The 17,587-nt window shown below is 41.6% G+C and overlaps 1 protein-coding gene across 1 annotated transcript in view; it reads left to right on the forward strand.

The window, feature by feature from the left end:
* grid2 (glutamate receptor, ionotropic, delta 2) overlaps positions 1–17,587 on the forward strand; it is a 1,097,559-nt gene that overhangs the window by 704,071 nt on the left and 375,901 nt on the right. Inside the window, exon 3 of the mRNA XM_059963403.1 lies at positions 9,372–9,656. Coding sequence (XP_059819386.1) covers positions 9,372–9,656 — 285 coding nt within the window. The remainder of the gene's footprint in view (positions 1–9,371; positions 9,657–17,587) is intronic.

Below are 17,587 nucleotides of genomic sequence, written 5' to 3' on the forward strand. Positions count from 1 at the left end.
AAGATGTAACACTTGAGATAAATTTTGGGATTTCAGGGTTTTTTTTAAAAACATAATCAAGCCATTGTAGCGATGTACAACATACAGAGCTAGAGACGACACGCAGTCGGTAAGTCGTTTCGAGACTAGTTTATTCAAACTTCACGGTGCTGGCATTTAATCCCTAGCACCCGCCCTCTCTGGGCGGAAATGATGTCAGAGGTGCTTTAACAAAGTCTCTCCCCGTGCGCTGGCTATTTGTGAGCCGGTTTGCCTGCGCAGAAAGTGGGTCACCACATAACCGTCCCCCTAGAACTGGATCAGCCTCTGTTTGGGAGGTCTGCCTCTGCGCCGAAGTGCCAGAACCTCGACCAGCTGCACCAAGTCCACATGGGCTGGTCTGAGTCGGTCCACCGTGAAAACCTCCTCTTTCCCCCCAATGTCCAGAACGTACATGGACCCGTTGTTGTTGATCACCTTGAACAGCCCCTCGTACAGCCACTGTAATGGTGCCCGGTGTCGGCCCCTTCGTACAAACACAAACTTACAGTCCTGCAGGTCTTTGGGTACATAGGTCGGGGTCTGTCCATGCTGTGAAGTCGGCACGGGGTCCAGGTTGCTGAGCCTTTCACGTAGCCTGTCCAGGACTGCTGCGGGTTCTTCCTCTTGCCCCCTTGGGGCTGGTATGAACTCTCCTGGGATGGTCAGGGGTGCGCCGTACACCAACTTGGCCAATGAGGTGTGCGGATCCTCTTTGGGTGCTGTGCAAATTCCAAGCAGGACCCAAGGAAGCTCGTCCACCCAGTTAGGTCCTCTCAGGTGGGCCATGAGAGCCGACTTCAAGTGACGGTGGAAGCGTTCCACTAGTCTGTTCGACTGCGGGTGGTAGGCAGTAGTGTGGTGCAGCTGCGTTCCCAACAGGCTGGCCACAGCCAACCACAGGCTGGAGGTGAACTGGGCACCTCTCTCAGAGGTAATGTGGGCCAGTACCCCGAAACGTGCTACCCAGGTTGCAATCAATGCTCGGGCGCAGGAATCGGCAGATGTTTCGGTGAGCAGGACCGCCTCTGGCCACATCATGAACCGGTCTACCATAATTAGTAGGTACTGCACTCCTCGGGACACTGTAGGGGCCCACAATATCCACATGAATGTGGTTGCACCTCCGGTAGGTGGGTTCGAACTGCTGCGGCGGGGTTTTAGTGTGCTGCTGCACCTTGGCTGTTTGGCACTGCTTGCACGTTCTAGCCCATTCACTGGCCTGCTTGTGAAGTCCGTGCCACGCGAACTTGCTGGAGACCAGCCGGATGGTTGTCCTGATAGATGGGTGCGCCAAACCGTGTATGGAGTCGAAAACTCTCCGCCTCCAGGCTGCCGGGATGATGGGGCGAGGTTGGCCGGAAGCCACATCACACAGGAGGGTCCTCTCACCTGGGCCTACGAGAAAGTCCTGGAGCTGCAAACCCGAGACTGCAGTCCTGTAGCCGAGCCGACCAGGGATCGGACAACTTCATGAATGCGAAGGTCAACAGTTTGTGGTCCGTGAACGCGGTGAACACCTTCTAAGAAGTACCTGAAATGCCGGATTGCCAGATACAGTGCCAACAGCTCCCGGTCGAAAGCACTGTACTTTTCGGGTGGTCGTAGGTGCTTGCTGAAGAACAACAGGGGTTGCCAGTGCCCCTCGATGAGCTGCTCCAGCACCCCACCGACTGCTGTGTCGGATGCATCCACCGTGAGCGCGGTCGGAACGTCTGTTCTGGGGTGCACCAGCATCGCGGCATCTGCCAAGGCTTCCTTGGCTTTAACGAAAGTGGCCGCAGCCTCCTCGTCCCAAGTAATGTCCTTGCCTTTACCCGACATCAGGGTGTACAAAGGGCGCATGATATGGGCTGCTGAGGGGAGGAAACGGTGGTAGACGTTAACCATACCAACGCACTCCTTCAGGGCTTTGACCGTGATGGGCCGGGCAAAGTGGCGGATCGCGTCTACCTTGGCGGGCAGAGGTGTTGCCCCGTCTTTGGTAATCCCGTGGCCCAGGAAGTCGATGGTATCGAGACCGAACCGGCATTTTGCTGGGTTGATCGTGAGGCCGAAATCACTCAGGCTGGAGTAGAGCTGGTGGAGGTGGGACAGATGCTCCTGGTGACTACTGCTGGCAATAAGGATGTCGTCCAAATAGATGAACGCAAAGTCCAGGTCACATCCCACCGCATCCATTAGCCGCTGGAACATCTGCGCGGCATTCTTCAGGGCGAACGGCATTCGGAGGAACTCAAACAGGCCGAACGGGGTGATGAGTGCTGTTTTGGGGATGTCTTCAGGGTGCACCGGGATTTGATGGTATCCCCGGACGCGTGGTCGCAGCATCCAGAAAGTCATCAGTTTTAGCAAAACTGCGTGAACAGATGAAGAGTCGGTCATCTTTGGTCCAAGACCCGTTTGGACCGTCGGGGTCACCAAATGTAGCGATGTACTACAAACAGAGCTAGAGACGACACACAGTCGGTAAGTCGTTTCGAGACTAGTTTATTCAAACTTCGCAGCACTGGCATTTAATCCCTAGCACCCGCCCTCTCCAGGTGGAAATGACATCAGAGGTGCATTACCAAAGTCTCTCCCCGCGCGCGGGCTATTTGTGAGCCGGTTCACCTGCGCAGAAAGTGGGTCGCCACACCATCATCAATATTCTTGACAGTTCAGAAGAAGAAATAACAAAATATGTATCTTTGCCACGTTCGCTGTTGCCAAGTGTTTAAGGCCCTTGTCATTTCCATCACACTGTTGTAAAGTTTAGCTTCCTCAGATAGGAAGATTGAAAGGTGATTATTCTTTTGCAGTTGTTTACTCCTGGTGACAGGCTGAACTGATGAGCCTGTTACTGTTTGCCAGATTCCTGATGATTTCAATATATTTCACTGACATTGGATCTCTGACCCCCCAAAATGCTGGAGCTTTAATGCGACACTCTCCTCACAAGTCAAAATGGGTTACAATTCAAAAATCCCAGAGTAAGAAAGCCTTGCTCTGCATTCATACAGAAATTTCTTCGCAGTATTTGGATGTAACTTATGTATCTGAAATCATGGAATCCAACAACTATCTTTTGCTTTATTTGTGTGAGATTTTCAAGTACATCTCTATTTTGGGCATTTTAAATTGACATTATTGCTTGCACCGTATCTTAATTGTTTGTAACTGCAATAAACCCTGGAGTACAAGTACACGGTTCTCTGAAAGTAGTGTCTCAGGTAGACAAGGGAGAGAAGAATCCTCTTCATCAGTAAGAGCACAGGGTATTGAAAATGGGATGTTATGTTGCCCTTGTACAAGGTATTACTGAGTCTACATTTGGAATCATGAGTTCAGTTTTGGTCACCCTGGTATGTGAAAGATGACATTCAGCTGGAAAGACTGTAGAGGACACTTATGAGGATGGTACCAGGGCATTGGGGACTGAGCTCTGGAGAAAAACTAATCAGCTTGGAACTTTTTTCCTTGGAATGTATAACGATGAGGGGCGATCGTATGGATGTGTACAAAGTTATGCAGGCCATAAGCAGGGTGAATTTGTACAATCCTTTTCACAATGTTGGGGGTATAGGTTTAAACTGAGATGAGAGCGATTTAATAGGAACCTGAGGGGAAGCTGCTTCCCCTCGAGGGTGGCCGGTATATGAAATATTCTGCCAGAGAATGTGGTTGAAGCAGGTACATTAACAAAATTTTAGACACTTAGATTGGTTCTTGGATATGAATACTTTAGAGAGCCAAACACAGACATATTGGACTAGATTAAATAGGAATTTTGCCTGGTATAGACCAGTTAAGCTGAAATGCCTGTCCTGAGCTAATATGACACTGTGACTCTAATTGGATAGTAGTTTATACCTTTCTGGGAATGTTGAAATGGGCCTACTGGAGATTTACAAGAATTTTTTTTTGAAGCAGCAGCAAGTAGCCCCAAGCACAATTTTAGAGTTGAGCTAGAAAGAGGTACTATAAAAGCACATCTAGGCACACAAGGGAGTTCTCTCTGCCATTTAATAAGATGACAGCTGATCTTTCAGTTTCACTTTCCTGCAGTAAACCTATCTACATTAATTCCTTGTAAAATTCAAATGTCTATCAATATACAGAAAGTTTGAATATGCTCAGTATCTGAGCCTTCAGAGACTCTTTGTGCAGTGAATTCTAAAGACTAGTAACTTTCTGAATAGAGAACTATCTTCATATCACATCTTTGAATAGCTGATCATTTATTCTGTGACTGTGACCCTGGGCTCTAGACAACTCAGCCAGGGAAAATGGCATCCCTGTGTCAACCTCAATAAGAATTGTGAATGTTTCATTGAGATCATCTCTCTACCTAAAATTGGGAAACTACAGGCCCAGTCTGCCTAATTAATTCTTATCAAATAATCCTTCATTTCTGCAATCAATCTAGTGATCCTATCTTGCATGACTTAGAAAGATAGAAATCTACAGCACATTACAGGCTCTTCAACCCAATATGTTGTGCTGACCACGTAACCTGTTCCAGAAACTGCCTAGAGCTTTCCTACCGCAGAGCCCTCTGTTTTTCTCAGATCCCTGTACCTATCTAAGAGTCTCTTAAAAGACCCTATTGTATCTGCCTCTACCATTGTCACTGGCACTGCATTACATGCGCCCCTCAATCTCTTTGTGAGAAACTTACCTCTGACATTCCCCTTGTACCTACTTCCAAGCACCTTAAAACTATGCCCTCTTGTGTTAGCCATTTCAGCCCTGGGAAAAAGCCCTTGGCTATCCATATAATCAATGCCTCTCATCATTTCCTACACCTGTATCAGGTCACGTCTTATCCTCCATCACTCCAAGGAGAAAAGGCCGAGTTCGCTCAACCTGTTCTCATAAGGCATGCTCTCCAATCCAGGCAACATCCTTGTAAATCATCTCTGCACTCTCTCTATAGTACCCACATCCTTCCTGTAGTGAGGTGACCAAAATTGAACACGGTACTCCAAGTGGGGTCTAACTAAGCTCTTATATAGCTATAACATTGCCTCACAGCTCTTGAAAATCCCACAGTTGATGAAAGCCAACATACCATAAGCCTTCTTAACAACACTGTCAACCTGAGCTGCAGCTTTGAGTGTCCTATGGACACAGACCCCAAGATCTCACTAATCCTCCACACTGCCAATGTTCTTACTATTAATATTATATTCTGTCTTCAAATTTGAAGTACCAAAATGAAGCATTTCACACATGTGGGTTGAACGCTATCTGCCACTTCTCAGGCCAATTCTGCATCCTATCGATGTCCCACTGTAACCTCTGACAACCCTCCAGACTATCCACAACACCCCTAAATTTTGTGTCATCAGCAAACTTACTAACCCACCCTTCTACTTCCACCCTTCACCCTTCTCCAGTTCATTTATAAAAATCACAAACAGGATGGGTCCCAGAACAGATCCCTGTGGAACACCACTGGTTACCAGCCTCCATGCAGAATATGAACCATCTACAACCACCCTTTGCATTCTGTGGGCAAGCCAATTTTGGATCCACAGAGCAAGGTCTCTTCGGATCCCATGCCTCAATACTTTCTGAATGAGCGTTGCATTGATAAGGGGACCTTTATCAAATACCTTACTGAAATCCACAGACACTGTATCCACTACTCTAGCTCAATCAATGAGTTTTGTTACATCCTCAAAGAATTCAATCAAGTTTGTAAAGCATGACCTCCCCTTGAAAAGCCATGCTGACTATCCCTAATAAGAATACGTCTCTCCAAATGCTCATAAATCCTGCCTCTTAGGATCTTCTCCTACAACTTGCCCACCGCTGAAGTTAGACTCACTGGTTTATAATTTCCCGGGTTATCTCTACTCCCTTTCTAGACCAAGGGAGTGATGTTTACCACCTTCCAATCCTCTAGTACTTCTCCCATCCCTATTGATGATGTAAAGATCATTGCCAGAGCCTCAGCAATATCCACCCTCACTTCCCACAGTAGCCTGGGGTACATCTCATCTGGTTCAAGCAATTTATCTAACTTAATACCTTTCAAAAGCTTCAGCACATCTTCTTTAATGTCTATACACTTAAGCATTTCAGTCCCTCAATTACCAAGGTCCTTTTCACTGGTGAATACTGAAGCAAAGTATTCATTAAGTATCTCTGGTACCTCCTCCAGCTCCATGCACATGTCTCCACTATCACTCCAGACACGGCTCATCCTCTTGCTCTTCACGTACTTGTAGAATGCCTTGGGGTTTTCTTTAATCCTGCAGTACCAAATATATCCTACCTTTGATAGGAGACCCCACGTAATAGTATTTCTGGGCACTGTGTAATTCCAGTAAGATATCTTTATTCATGCACTCAAGGCCAAGATAACATTTGCTTTCCTAAGTGCTTGTTGTGTCTGCAAGGCAAATTTTGATGATTTATTTATGAAGAATCATTAAGCTTTCTGAACGCAAATACTTTTCACTCTTGCCATTCAAAAATGGCTGTTTTTAGTACTTTCCCCCAATAGAAAATTGCAATGTCTGTACATCCTTGATTCCACTAGTCCTCTTACTCAACTTCACAATCCCAGCTCACCTTGTATCTTAGAACCATACTGCACAGAAGTGAGCCCTTTCATCCTACTTTGTCAGTGCTGACCATGATGTCAGTCAGCGCTAATCCTATTTGACTGTGGTAATAATCTTCCAGTGAGTATAAACCCATCCTATCCAATAACTATAGCCCAACATTCCAGGCAACATTCTGGTGAACCATCTCTCTGCTCTCTCTTTCCGCAGTCTAGTGACCTGAACTGTACACGTTTCTCTTAACCAAAGTTTGGCCCAGCTACAACATGATGTTTAAATTTTTCTACTAAGTCCCTCTGCCTGTGAAGACAATCATGTCTTCTTCGCTGCCCTCTCCACCTGTGTCACCACTTTCTGCAAGCTATAATTTTGCAGCTCAAGATTACACTTTACATCAATTCTCCTAAGATTTCTACAGTTAATTCCATATATCCTACCAGAATTTGACCTCCAAAATAATTACTTCACCTGTCTGGATTAAATTCCATTTGCCACTGATCTGACCAACTTTTCAGCTGATCTACGTCTTCTGTACGCTTAAGTAAATTTCTTGCAACCAAGGCTCCATCAATTTTCATTTGCCTGCAAATTTACTAATCAGACCATCTACATTCCTATCCAAGTCATTTATATATATTACAAGCAACAAAAGTGCCAGCACACTGATCCCTGTAGGACACCATTTGTTACAGGCCTCCAATCAGAAAAACAGCCATGCACATCTACCTCCTATTAACAAGCTGATCTTAGATCCATTCGCCAACACGCCTTGGATTCCTTGAGCCTTAACCAAATGTCATCTATCATCATGGTCTATTTTTTCACAGGTGCCTAACTTTAATCTAGTAATGATCATTGGTACAATAATACAGTGGCAAGGAAAATGTATGTAACAATAAGTTATGAGGTTTTGATTGAAATGGTATATACAAGGGGTGATTGATAAGTTCATGGCTTAAGGTGGAAGGAGTCAATTTTAGAAAATCTAGCACATTTATCTTTCAACATAGTCCCCTCCTACATTTACACACTTAGTCCAGCGGCCGTGGAGCATACAGATCTTGGACATCCAGAAAGTGTCCACAGATAGGTGATCGATAAGTTCATGCCTAAGGTAGAAGGAGATGAGTTATACAGCTCTCATTACATGCTCATGCAGGTCAACTCTTTTGAGTGATTATGCAGAAAGTTTGAAGTTAATAACTCACCTCCTTCTACATTAGGCCACAAACTTATCAATCACCCCTCCTATAGTGAAAGATGTATTAGTCATGGAAAGGGCCCATAGGAAGTTTGCAAGAATGATCTTGGAAATGAAAGACCTTACCCCATGAGGACCCTGGACAGACTGGATGTAGAGAGAAGGTTTCCGTCAGTCGAAGAGTCCAAGATCCGAGGGCTCAGCCTCAGATTAATGGGGTGTCCATTTAAAATGAATATGAGGGGGAATTTCCTTGGCCAATAGATGACAATTCTGTGGAATTCATTGTGACGGGAGAATGCAGAGGCCAAGTCACTGGGAATATTTAAAGCGGAGGTTGACAGGTTCTTGTTTGGTAAGGGGGTTAAGGGTTATGGGGAAAATGCAGGAGCATGGGATTGAAAGAGATACAGCCATAAATGAATGGAGGAGTAGACTTGAATAGCCTAATGGCCTAATTCTGCTCCTATATGTTATGGTCTTATGTAAAGCAATGCAGGAGGTCATTAGGCTCAGAGCAAAATAAAACTGGCTGGGTAATTTATTCATTGGTCATTTCTGGATACCTATACTCGATTCTAGTGATCGGAGGGGTATCACTCTCTCAGAGGAGTGTGCCCAGTGACTAAATATTTAAAGGATTTCACAGCTGTAGGAGATTGAGAGTAATGTACCCAGTCCATATTGCTAAGGACATGGATGTTCAGTGACAGAGTATGCACAGAAGAAATTGAATTTTCACTGATAGATTACACTCAGAAGCCCCTGAGCATTCAGCCATGTTCATACTGAAAGCATTTTATTTTGTGTACCGGGGAATAGAAAAGCTCTGGTGGGATGGCAATGAAGAATATCACTATATATGAATAGTGGAGCACGCTCATCAAGCCCAATGGCTCATTTCTGGTCAAACTGCTTATTTCCTTTGGCCAAGCCCTTCCAGAAAACACATAAGTAACAATAGCCAAATGACTGTGGTTTCAAAGCACTCTCCATTAATAATTTTCTTATCCTATCCCTAATGGCCTTTAGTCTGTCATTTTAGAGTTGTGAAGGATACACATTGGTCAGAAGGAAAAAGGATCAGAAATTTCATTAGAACCTGATGAATCAGCCAATCCAATCAATCAATCCAACTGGTGACCCTCAATGAGATTAGTTTCTTATTTCATGCTTGCTTAGTCATTTGAGTTTAATTTCCTCCGCTGCCATTGAGGGATTCAAACATGTATCTTTGGGTCTGTAATCCAAGTTTAGTGTAGACTTAGCAACTTAATCTTTGTTATGGAAAAAAATTAAAGAGGATTTTGAGCAGCAGCTTTTTTACACAAAGGCTAAAAATGTAGAATGAGCTGCCAGGGGAAGAGGTTTAATTACAACTTTTATAAGACAGTTAGACAGATGGGAAACAGTGGAAGTTTATGGGCCAAACTTTAGCAAATGATTCTAGCTTGGATGGGGCATCTTTGTAGGCATGAACCACTTGGGCCAAAGGGTCCATTTGTTTCCAAGTTTTTTAACTGTATGACTCTATGACTCTGCAGCTACCCATGAAATGAAACGTCAGATTAACAAATCCTTTACTTTATTTTCAGCATGTGACTTGATGAACCAAGGTATATTGGCCCTCGTCAGCTCTGTTGGGTGCATGTCTGCGGGTTCTCTCCAATCCCTTTCGGACGCCATGCACATCCCACATCTCTACGTACAAAGAACAACATCTGGATCACCAAGAAGTGGCTGTGGCCTTAATAGGTCAAGCAGAAGTGAGAACTATACCCTCTCCATCCGTCCACCTGTCTATCTGAATGAAGTTATCCTCAAGGTTATCTCAGAGTTTGCCTGGCAGAAGTTCATTATTTTCTATGACAGTGATTATGGTAAGCAATTATGTTCTTTGCAACTGTCTAGTCTGTATAGATTTATGTCAGTGAAGTGACAAGCAATGTATTCTTGGATTGCCCATTTCAATCTAACAGAGTGAACATTCATGTCTTTAACTGTGTAAGTGTAGGAATAGTTCGGGTATTTCAGTTCTCAGAGTGTGATGTTGCCCCAGAATACCTCTTCATTCAATTGGATTGACTGTTGGTTCTTCCCATTGCGTCCAAGTTGGAATGGTTTGAAAAAAGGGCCGCAGTTTTCTTTAAGTGAACGATTATGGTTAATATTAGGTAACATTGTATTTCTTTGTTCTACTGTGAATGCCTGTAAGAAAATGGATGTCAGAGTTGTATATAATGATATTTACAGTCTGTGCTTTGATAATAAATATACTTCAAACTTTTAACTTTGAACATTTGGTCCGCACGATCCCCTGCAGAAGTTTCAGTCATCTAATGCAGTTGGAGAGGAACAATTTTCTTTAGCAGTATTAGTCTGGTGTGCAGGAGATGGTTATAGAGGATAGTGGAGTTGGGAAAGGAAGTTTTTCAGTCTGATATCCCATATCATCATAGAAAGAAGATGTTAGTCAAAATATTGAAAATAACTTTCTTTCATCAAATTGTAGCTCATCATTATTAGATACAGTATTACTTGTCTACCTGCACTGCAGTTTCTCTGTAACTATTTCATTGAATTCTCATTCAGTTGTTGTTTTCCTTTTGAACTTCCTTGATGTACATGTGTATGGAATCGTCTGTCTGGATGGCATGCACTCAAAGCTTTCCATTGTAGCTCAGGTAACAGTAATAAACAAATTAGCAATTACCACATTACCAAAAGGGAAGGAACATAAATTAAACCTGAGTATTTTATGCATTGTGAGGGATATGCAGTAAAATAGTGAGATCATAAACCATCAAAAGTGCTTGTGTACTTCAAATTCTGCAAGGCAATGTGCAAAATTAAATTAGTATTACAATAATAAAGCTTTAAAAAAACTTATTTTCCTATTCTCCCATCCAAATCATGTCTTCTCCTGAACTCCAATCCTCCTTTGACCCTTGATCAGTCTCCTTTTCTTAACCCTATTCACTTTCCTCCCTGGAACCTGCACAACACCACAAGAGCCATTTTTGAACAGGAGTCTGTGTAACTCAAAAAAAAGTGCTGGGTGAAGTGGACTCTGTAGATTCTTAGATTTTGTGGAAAAGAAGGAGGGTATTCAACTCATCAAAACATAGAACAGTACAGCACAGCGACCTGACTTTCAGCCCACAATGAGGCCAAATTAAACTAATCTTTCCTGCCTGCCCAAGATCCAAATCTGTCCATTTCTTGTATATTTGTGTACCTATCTAAATGTCTCATGAGACTTTTGTATTTATCTGTCCATATCAGACAAAATGGATTTTGGGTTATTCCCAATTATCGTTACTTGAGCTTGGTATTTCAAGAGCTTGTCCAGATACAAGTTTAAACAAAGAGAGAGACTTTGCATTCCAGGCAGTGAATTTTGGATCCTTGCTAATCATTGTGTAAAATTTTGAGCTCCTACCTTACTCATCTTTTTACTAAATTCTTACTATCTGTCTATCTCAGTTCACAAAATTTCATGCAATTAATTTGTTCCCTTTCAGTCTGCTTCATTCCATATAAAACATCTCCAGCCTAGGTGATTTTGTGTGTACAATTCTTGCTCAGACACTTATTGGCATATTTAATACTTGCTGAGTTGACAACACCCATTTCAAGGTCCTCTGCAACCTCTCTCATCCTATTACATGCGTCTTCCAGTGTGGTGACCAGAACTGTACGTTGTACATATGCCCAATGAATGACAAAGTTTTAAAAGACCTATTTATGGTGCATAGAAACCTATGCACTAGAATACTCAACTCCCGTGGCAACAAATATGCTAATGAGGGTTTGAGCAAGAATTGAGGACTCAATTTTCGTTTTGAAAATTACAACAGTGAGGTTCATCAAACGTTCTAACAATATACTTCTACTCATTTGATTTGCTGCCAGATTGCAGTGCACATATTGGCTTTGATGTGGCTCAGCAGACATATAATTAATACAAGTTTGACTTCTAACTGTTCCCACTGCTGGACCTTTAATCTAGCGACAGAGAGTTATGAAAATGCTTAATGGGAGTATTTTTTTTATTTTCTTAATTGAACTGTGCTAGATAATTGCCAAATACATCACGCCTCCCTACACTTCATTTCTGTCCTAAATAATTGATCTAAATTGATAATGGGTGTAATTCAACAGCCTTATATTATTAGATTCCAGCCTGGCTCCTAATGTTTAAATTAAAGCATAAGAACAAAATTACAATTGTTCGCCATAAAATAGTCAGGGATCCTTAAAATGTATGAACCCTGTCTTTTCAGGTATAGTATTTAATACTGTATATATGCATAGTCAGTCATTAAAGGGAATATATTTGACCAATTGTGCCATTTACCTTTTGGGGGAAAAAATAGTTCAGTGTGGTCTGGAGAGGTTAATGAGAGGTTTTTCAGAGGCGGACAAGCTTAGATAGAGGGAAGTTGCTCCCAATCTCAGATTATTCAAGAACCAGGCAACCAGTGTTTAAAATTTATAGCAGTAGATAGAAGAGGAATCTGGTTTCTTTTTTAACAAAAGAGAAAGCAATAAATACCTAGGATTCAGTGCTGGTATGAGGACTAAAATTAGAAACTGTGCCTTCAAAATGTGTGAGAGAATAATTTGAAGGATTTGGGAAAAAAAAGTAGATAAAGTTTCAATTAGAATTGGTCTCCTGGGAGCTAACAAAAATTCAATGGGCTGAATGGTCTCTCTTTATGCTATTTTTCCACTATATGTTAGGCAACAATAACACTTCACTGCCAGACATAAACATAGAAAAGTGAAATGAGTTAGAGGTGTCTACAGTAGCTAAGCTGGTGTCACTTTCTTCTCTGAGTTAACGGGTCATGGCTGAAGTCCCTCCTTGGAGGCTTGAAACTAACAAACTGGGTTGACAGGTTTGTGGTTCCAAGTGAGTCACTGATGTGTATGTGATTGAGATGTAATATTGTGGGCTCAGCTCCCTTCTCAACTGCCTTTGAAAAGTCCCACAGTACCATTTTAATTTGAGTTTCTGCCAAGATTTATAACATCCTACATCACCAGAAATAGATTATTTCATTAATTTTAGTTATTGTGTTTCCTAAAAACTTGGTGATTTTTACTTCAGAAATACTTAATTGACTATAAAATAATGGGATGTCCTAAAGTTGAGGAAGAGGCTACATAAATATAACTTTCTTCCTTCCTACTCTTGGATCCACAATCATTAGCTCAACTCCGAAAGGAATTGACAGCTACCCCACAGGTGGTGAGTATCAATGTGCTGCTCAGGAATGGCATCAGTCAAGGATTCTTCATTCAGAGCTGAAAGGAAATGTTAAACTCCCCAAATAAGTTAAAACTGGTGTCTTTGTTAAACAAGTCTACTTGGTAATCCCTTCCTATGACACAGCTTGGACTGTCATCTTGTGGAGAATCTGGAACTGATGATCACTGTTCGAGAGTAAAGGGCTACTCATTTAGGACAAAGATGAGGGTTTTTAATTCTCTCATTGGGTCATGAGTCTTTTCAATGCAGTTCCTCAAGGTCTGATGAAAGCAGAATATTTAAATATTGCTCAGGCAGAGGCTGGCTGATACTTGGCAGTCAAGAGTTAAAACGTATTATTGCCACATGTACTGAGACACTATAATTTTGCATCTGATCCATCCATGCATTTCAAAAAGGAATTCTCCTTGAATAGATGATCCCTTATTTTTAACAGTGACCCCTAGATTTAGATTCCTCCCACTCCCAGTTTCCTTCCACTCCCCAAAGACATGCTGGTTAGAGGATATGCTGGTAATTGGTGATTGGAAAACTACCCACATTGAAGATGAATGACCATGAAATTGGGAAGCTGATGGGCACGTGTGTGAGAATAACTCTTCAGGAAATTAAGCAAGACAATTTGTTTGAGAGGAACCTGCAGAGGCTGTGTATTTAGATTTCCAAAAAGCTTTGACAATGTGCCGCATAAAGAGGCTTGTTTATCAATTAAGAGCTCAAGGTATCGTAAGAAATGTATTAGCATGGACTGAAAACTGGTTGTGTCCTAGAAAACAAACTTTTGGAATAAATAGATCCTTTTCATCTGGAGGAATGAAACTAGTTGAGTAAGCCAGGGATCAGTTACTGACCTGTAATCATTTACTATTTGTGTGAATGGAGAAAGAAAAGAAATATGAGATTTCTGAATTTGTCAAATATATTAAAATAGTTGGAATTTTATGTTGTGAGGACATTGATTCTAAAATGGGATATAGATAGGTGAAGTGATTGGATGAAAAGCTAACAGATAAAGTTTACTCAGAGTTTAAGGAAATCAGAAGAGTTGTTGTCTAAGTGGAAAGAGTGAATGAGTGGTTTGAAGGAATCTCGGTGGATCTACAAAACTTTAGTATGCAGGGCCAACCTGTAGATAAGAAAGCAAATGGTGTTTTGGCATTTATTGCAAAAGGGCTGGAGCTTAAAAATGGGTAGGTTTTGATCCAGTTGTACCAGGTGCTGGTGAGGCCACACCTGGAATTCTGAGTACAATTTTACTCCCATTAAAAAAATGGGAAGGAAGAATGGGAAATGGTGCAAAGAAGATTTCCCAGGCTGATTCTTGGGATAGTAGTATTGTCCTGTCAAGTAATGTTAGATGGACACGAGGATGGCAGATGCTAGAACCGGGAAGCAGGTCAAGCAGCATCTGTGAGTGGAAAGAAATTCCTGACATTTCAGGTCTAAACTGGAAACAGCCCTGCAAGAGAGGCTCAATTTTGGGTCTATATTCCATGAAGTTTAGAAGAATGAAGTGTGAACTTAATTACAAAGGACTTGAGAGGGTAGATTTCTTTGGTGGGAGAGTCATGGAGAGATAGATCAACAAATTAAGAGGCTCATTAAATGGAAGAGCACCGATATTTCTCAGGGGGTGGTGAAATTTTGGAATTCTCTGCTCCCAGGGATTGGTTTGAGAGCTGGCATAGATTTGATGGGCTAAATGCCTTCTGTCATAAAAAATATATAAGAAATAATGCATTTATTTTAAAACACATTGAACTACATTTATTAAATTTGGAGACCAAAAGGAGTCAATAAGCCAACTACAATTATCAGTAGTACAATAAGTGATGAATTAACAAAGAGATATTAATTGCTTGTCCCAAACTTCAATGTGACAATGAAGAAGACAGGAACTGCCTTTTGATGTTCTGATGAAGGTTCACCAACTAAAAATATTAAAGCTATTTTTCTCTCCCACAAGTTGCCTCACCTGCTGAGTATTTCCAACATTCTTTGTTTTTATTTCATATTTACAGCACCTTCACTTTTTCGCATATATCTATGTGGAGAAAATATGTCTTTGATTGCTACAATTTCATTTTACACACATATTCATTGAACATGTTTTATTTTTCAAATATCACTTATTTCATTCTGAAATCTGCATGGTGAATACCCACTATTTCTTGTGTTATTAAATAGGTATTTCAATTCCATTGCAATTTATCATTTTAACACTTTCTGACAGTGAGAAAAATATTAACTGCATAAAAATATTCACAATCAAATGTAAAACAATGCTGCCAACAAATATCATTTTTGTTTCATAACAAGGAATGCCAAGAAATAGCTAACATAAAATAACTGTAATCCTAAACAGTTTATTGTGGATCAATGGAAAAGTAACAATAATCGTCATTCCAGCACTGAGCCATATGTTTGACTTTACAGAACAATGAGATACAAGACATGTTCCAAGGCAACTCTTTGAGTAATATGGTTTTATAACTGCCTGCTTTAGCCTAGTGAGCATCACAAGATAACCTTAAAGCACAGGAGGGACCAAATCAATCCTAACTCCTTTCTTTGAACATTATATTTTACAAGCTTTGGATGGTCTACATTCTGCTTGAAATATTATCATTTTCTCAACAAATACACCAAAACAGTGTTTTTGTTTCTCATAGCAAATGATGGTAATTTTAAATTAAGCAACCAGTGTTTTTTCAGTTCAATGGAAGCATGTCAGAAACTGACACAAATGTTTGGCCCTTTAAATATATTTAATTTTGTTTTGAAATGATTTTGATTATTTTTAAGTGTTTAATTAATTCTGAATGTCAGATATACTTAAACACTGAGGAAGTATATATAATTCAAAGCTAAGAGGAACTGCACATGAAACACTGGTTTCCTCCACTGCCTAAGTCCAGGGAGGACAATCTGCCCCGGCAAATGTGAAAGCTCACACTACATTCCAAATGTCGCTCGCTATTCATCTCAAACAAACAGGTCTCCCACTGGATCGTATGCTATGACCGGTTACCCCCAGTGTCTTCTCTCTTCTTCTCCTCTCGAACAAAAACCCAAGACCAACCTTATTGTCCCTCACCACAAAAAAACCTCCCTCTAATTGGATGGTACATATTCCACATCATCCCTTATCTTCAACAATAACCCAAACAGGCTGAAAGCAGAACAAACAGCTCTTACAGAGCTACTAAATGAAATACCCACAGCATAACAGTAAACATGTGAACCAGGGCACGACACCCATTTGAAACAGAAGGTTTAAATGGGAGTAGCCTTGTAGGGTAGAGGCTTGTGCAAGTCTTTACAGTACCAGCAACTGGGATTTGTTTCCTGCAACTCTCTATAAGGAGTTTATCCCTTCCATTCCAGTTCTGATTAAGGGTCTTAGCCCAAAACATTGACAATAGACAATAGGTGCAGAAGTAGACCATTCGGCCCTTGGAGCCTGCACCATGATTCTGAGATCATGGCTGATCATCTACTATCAATACCCGGTTCCTGCTTTGTCCCCATATCCCTTGATTCCCCTATCCATAAGATACCTATGTAGCTCCTTACTGCTTACTCTTTTCCATAGATGCTGCTTGACCTGCTCTGTTCCTTCAGTATTTTGCGTGTATGTGTTGCTACAAGGAGTTTGTATGTTTTTCCTGTGACAGTATGGGTTTATGCTGGGTGCTCTGGTCTCCTCCCACATAAATTCAAAAGATGTGCAGTTAGTAACTTGTGGGCATGCTACATCGGCACCAGAAGTATGGTAACTTGCAGGTTGCTCCCAGTACATATTTGGACAGTTTTAGTTGTTGACATAAATGGCATGTTTCACTGCATGTTTAAATGTTGCAATTGACATATGACAAAGCTGAACATTTACCTTCAGATCTTTATTTTTCTGAGTTCATTGTGCATATCTAATCCTCTCTACTTGACTTTAGTTTTCATAAAGTCTACCAAATACATTATTCCCTGCCATTGCATTTGATACTGTGACCCACTAGTATAAGACTAGCTTGTGATTCCTAATCATTATGTAGTCTTCCACTTTTTTCTTAAGTGCAGGTGGTCCCTTAGATTAATTAATAAAGTTAATGTTTGAGGTAAAAATCACTTCTGAGGTGTTCTGAGGTGATTGTTGAGATCAATGAGGAAATTGCCTACTCTTCCGTCGATCGGGCAGGAAGTGACTGATGGGATGGGCGCATAGGTAGTTTGCGATGTGGTCCATTCCCTCCACCACATCCTCAAAGCTTTTTATGTACTACCAATACATGAACACAATGTTCTCAGTGTTGCAATGAGCGACTGGAAGGACTGAAAGCTGACCCAAGTGCAGGACGCAGGCATGGAGACTTGACACGGAGACAGATTTGGGCATGACTTGGACTCGGAATTTGACCTGGACTCTGAACTTGGAACTTAACCTGGACTCGGAACTTGGAACTTGACTTGGACTCGGAGCCTGGAACTTGTCTTGAACACTGAGCCGGGACTCGGACTTGACTTGGACTCCAAGCC

The sequence above is a fragment of the Hypanus sabinus genome, chromosome 3 (assembly GCF_030144855.1).
Source record: "Hypanus sabinus isolate sHypSab1 chromosome 3, sHypSab1.hap1, whole genome shotgun sequence".
Lineage (NCBI taxonomy): Eukaryota > Metazoa > Chordata > Chondrichthyes > Myliobatiformes > Dasyatidae > Hypanus > Hypanus sabinus.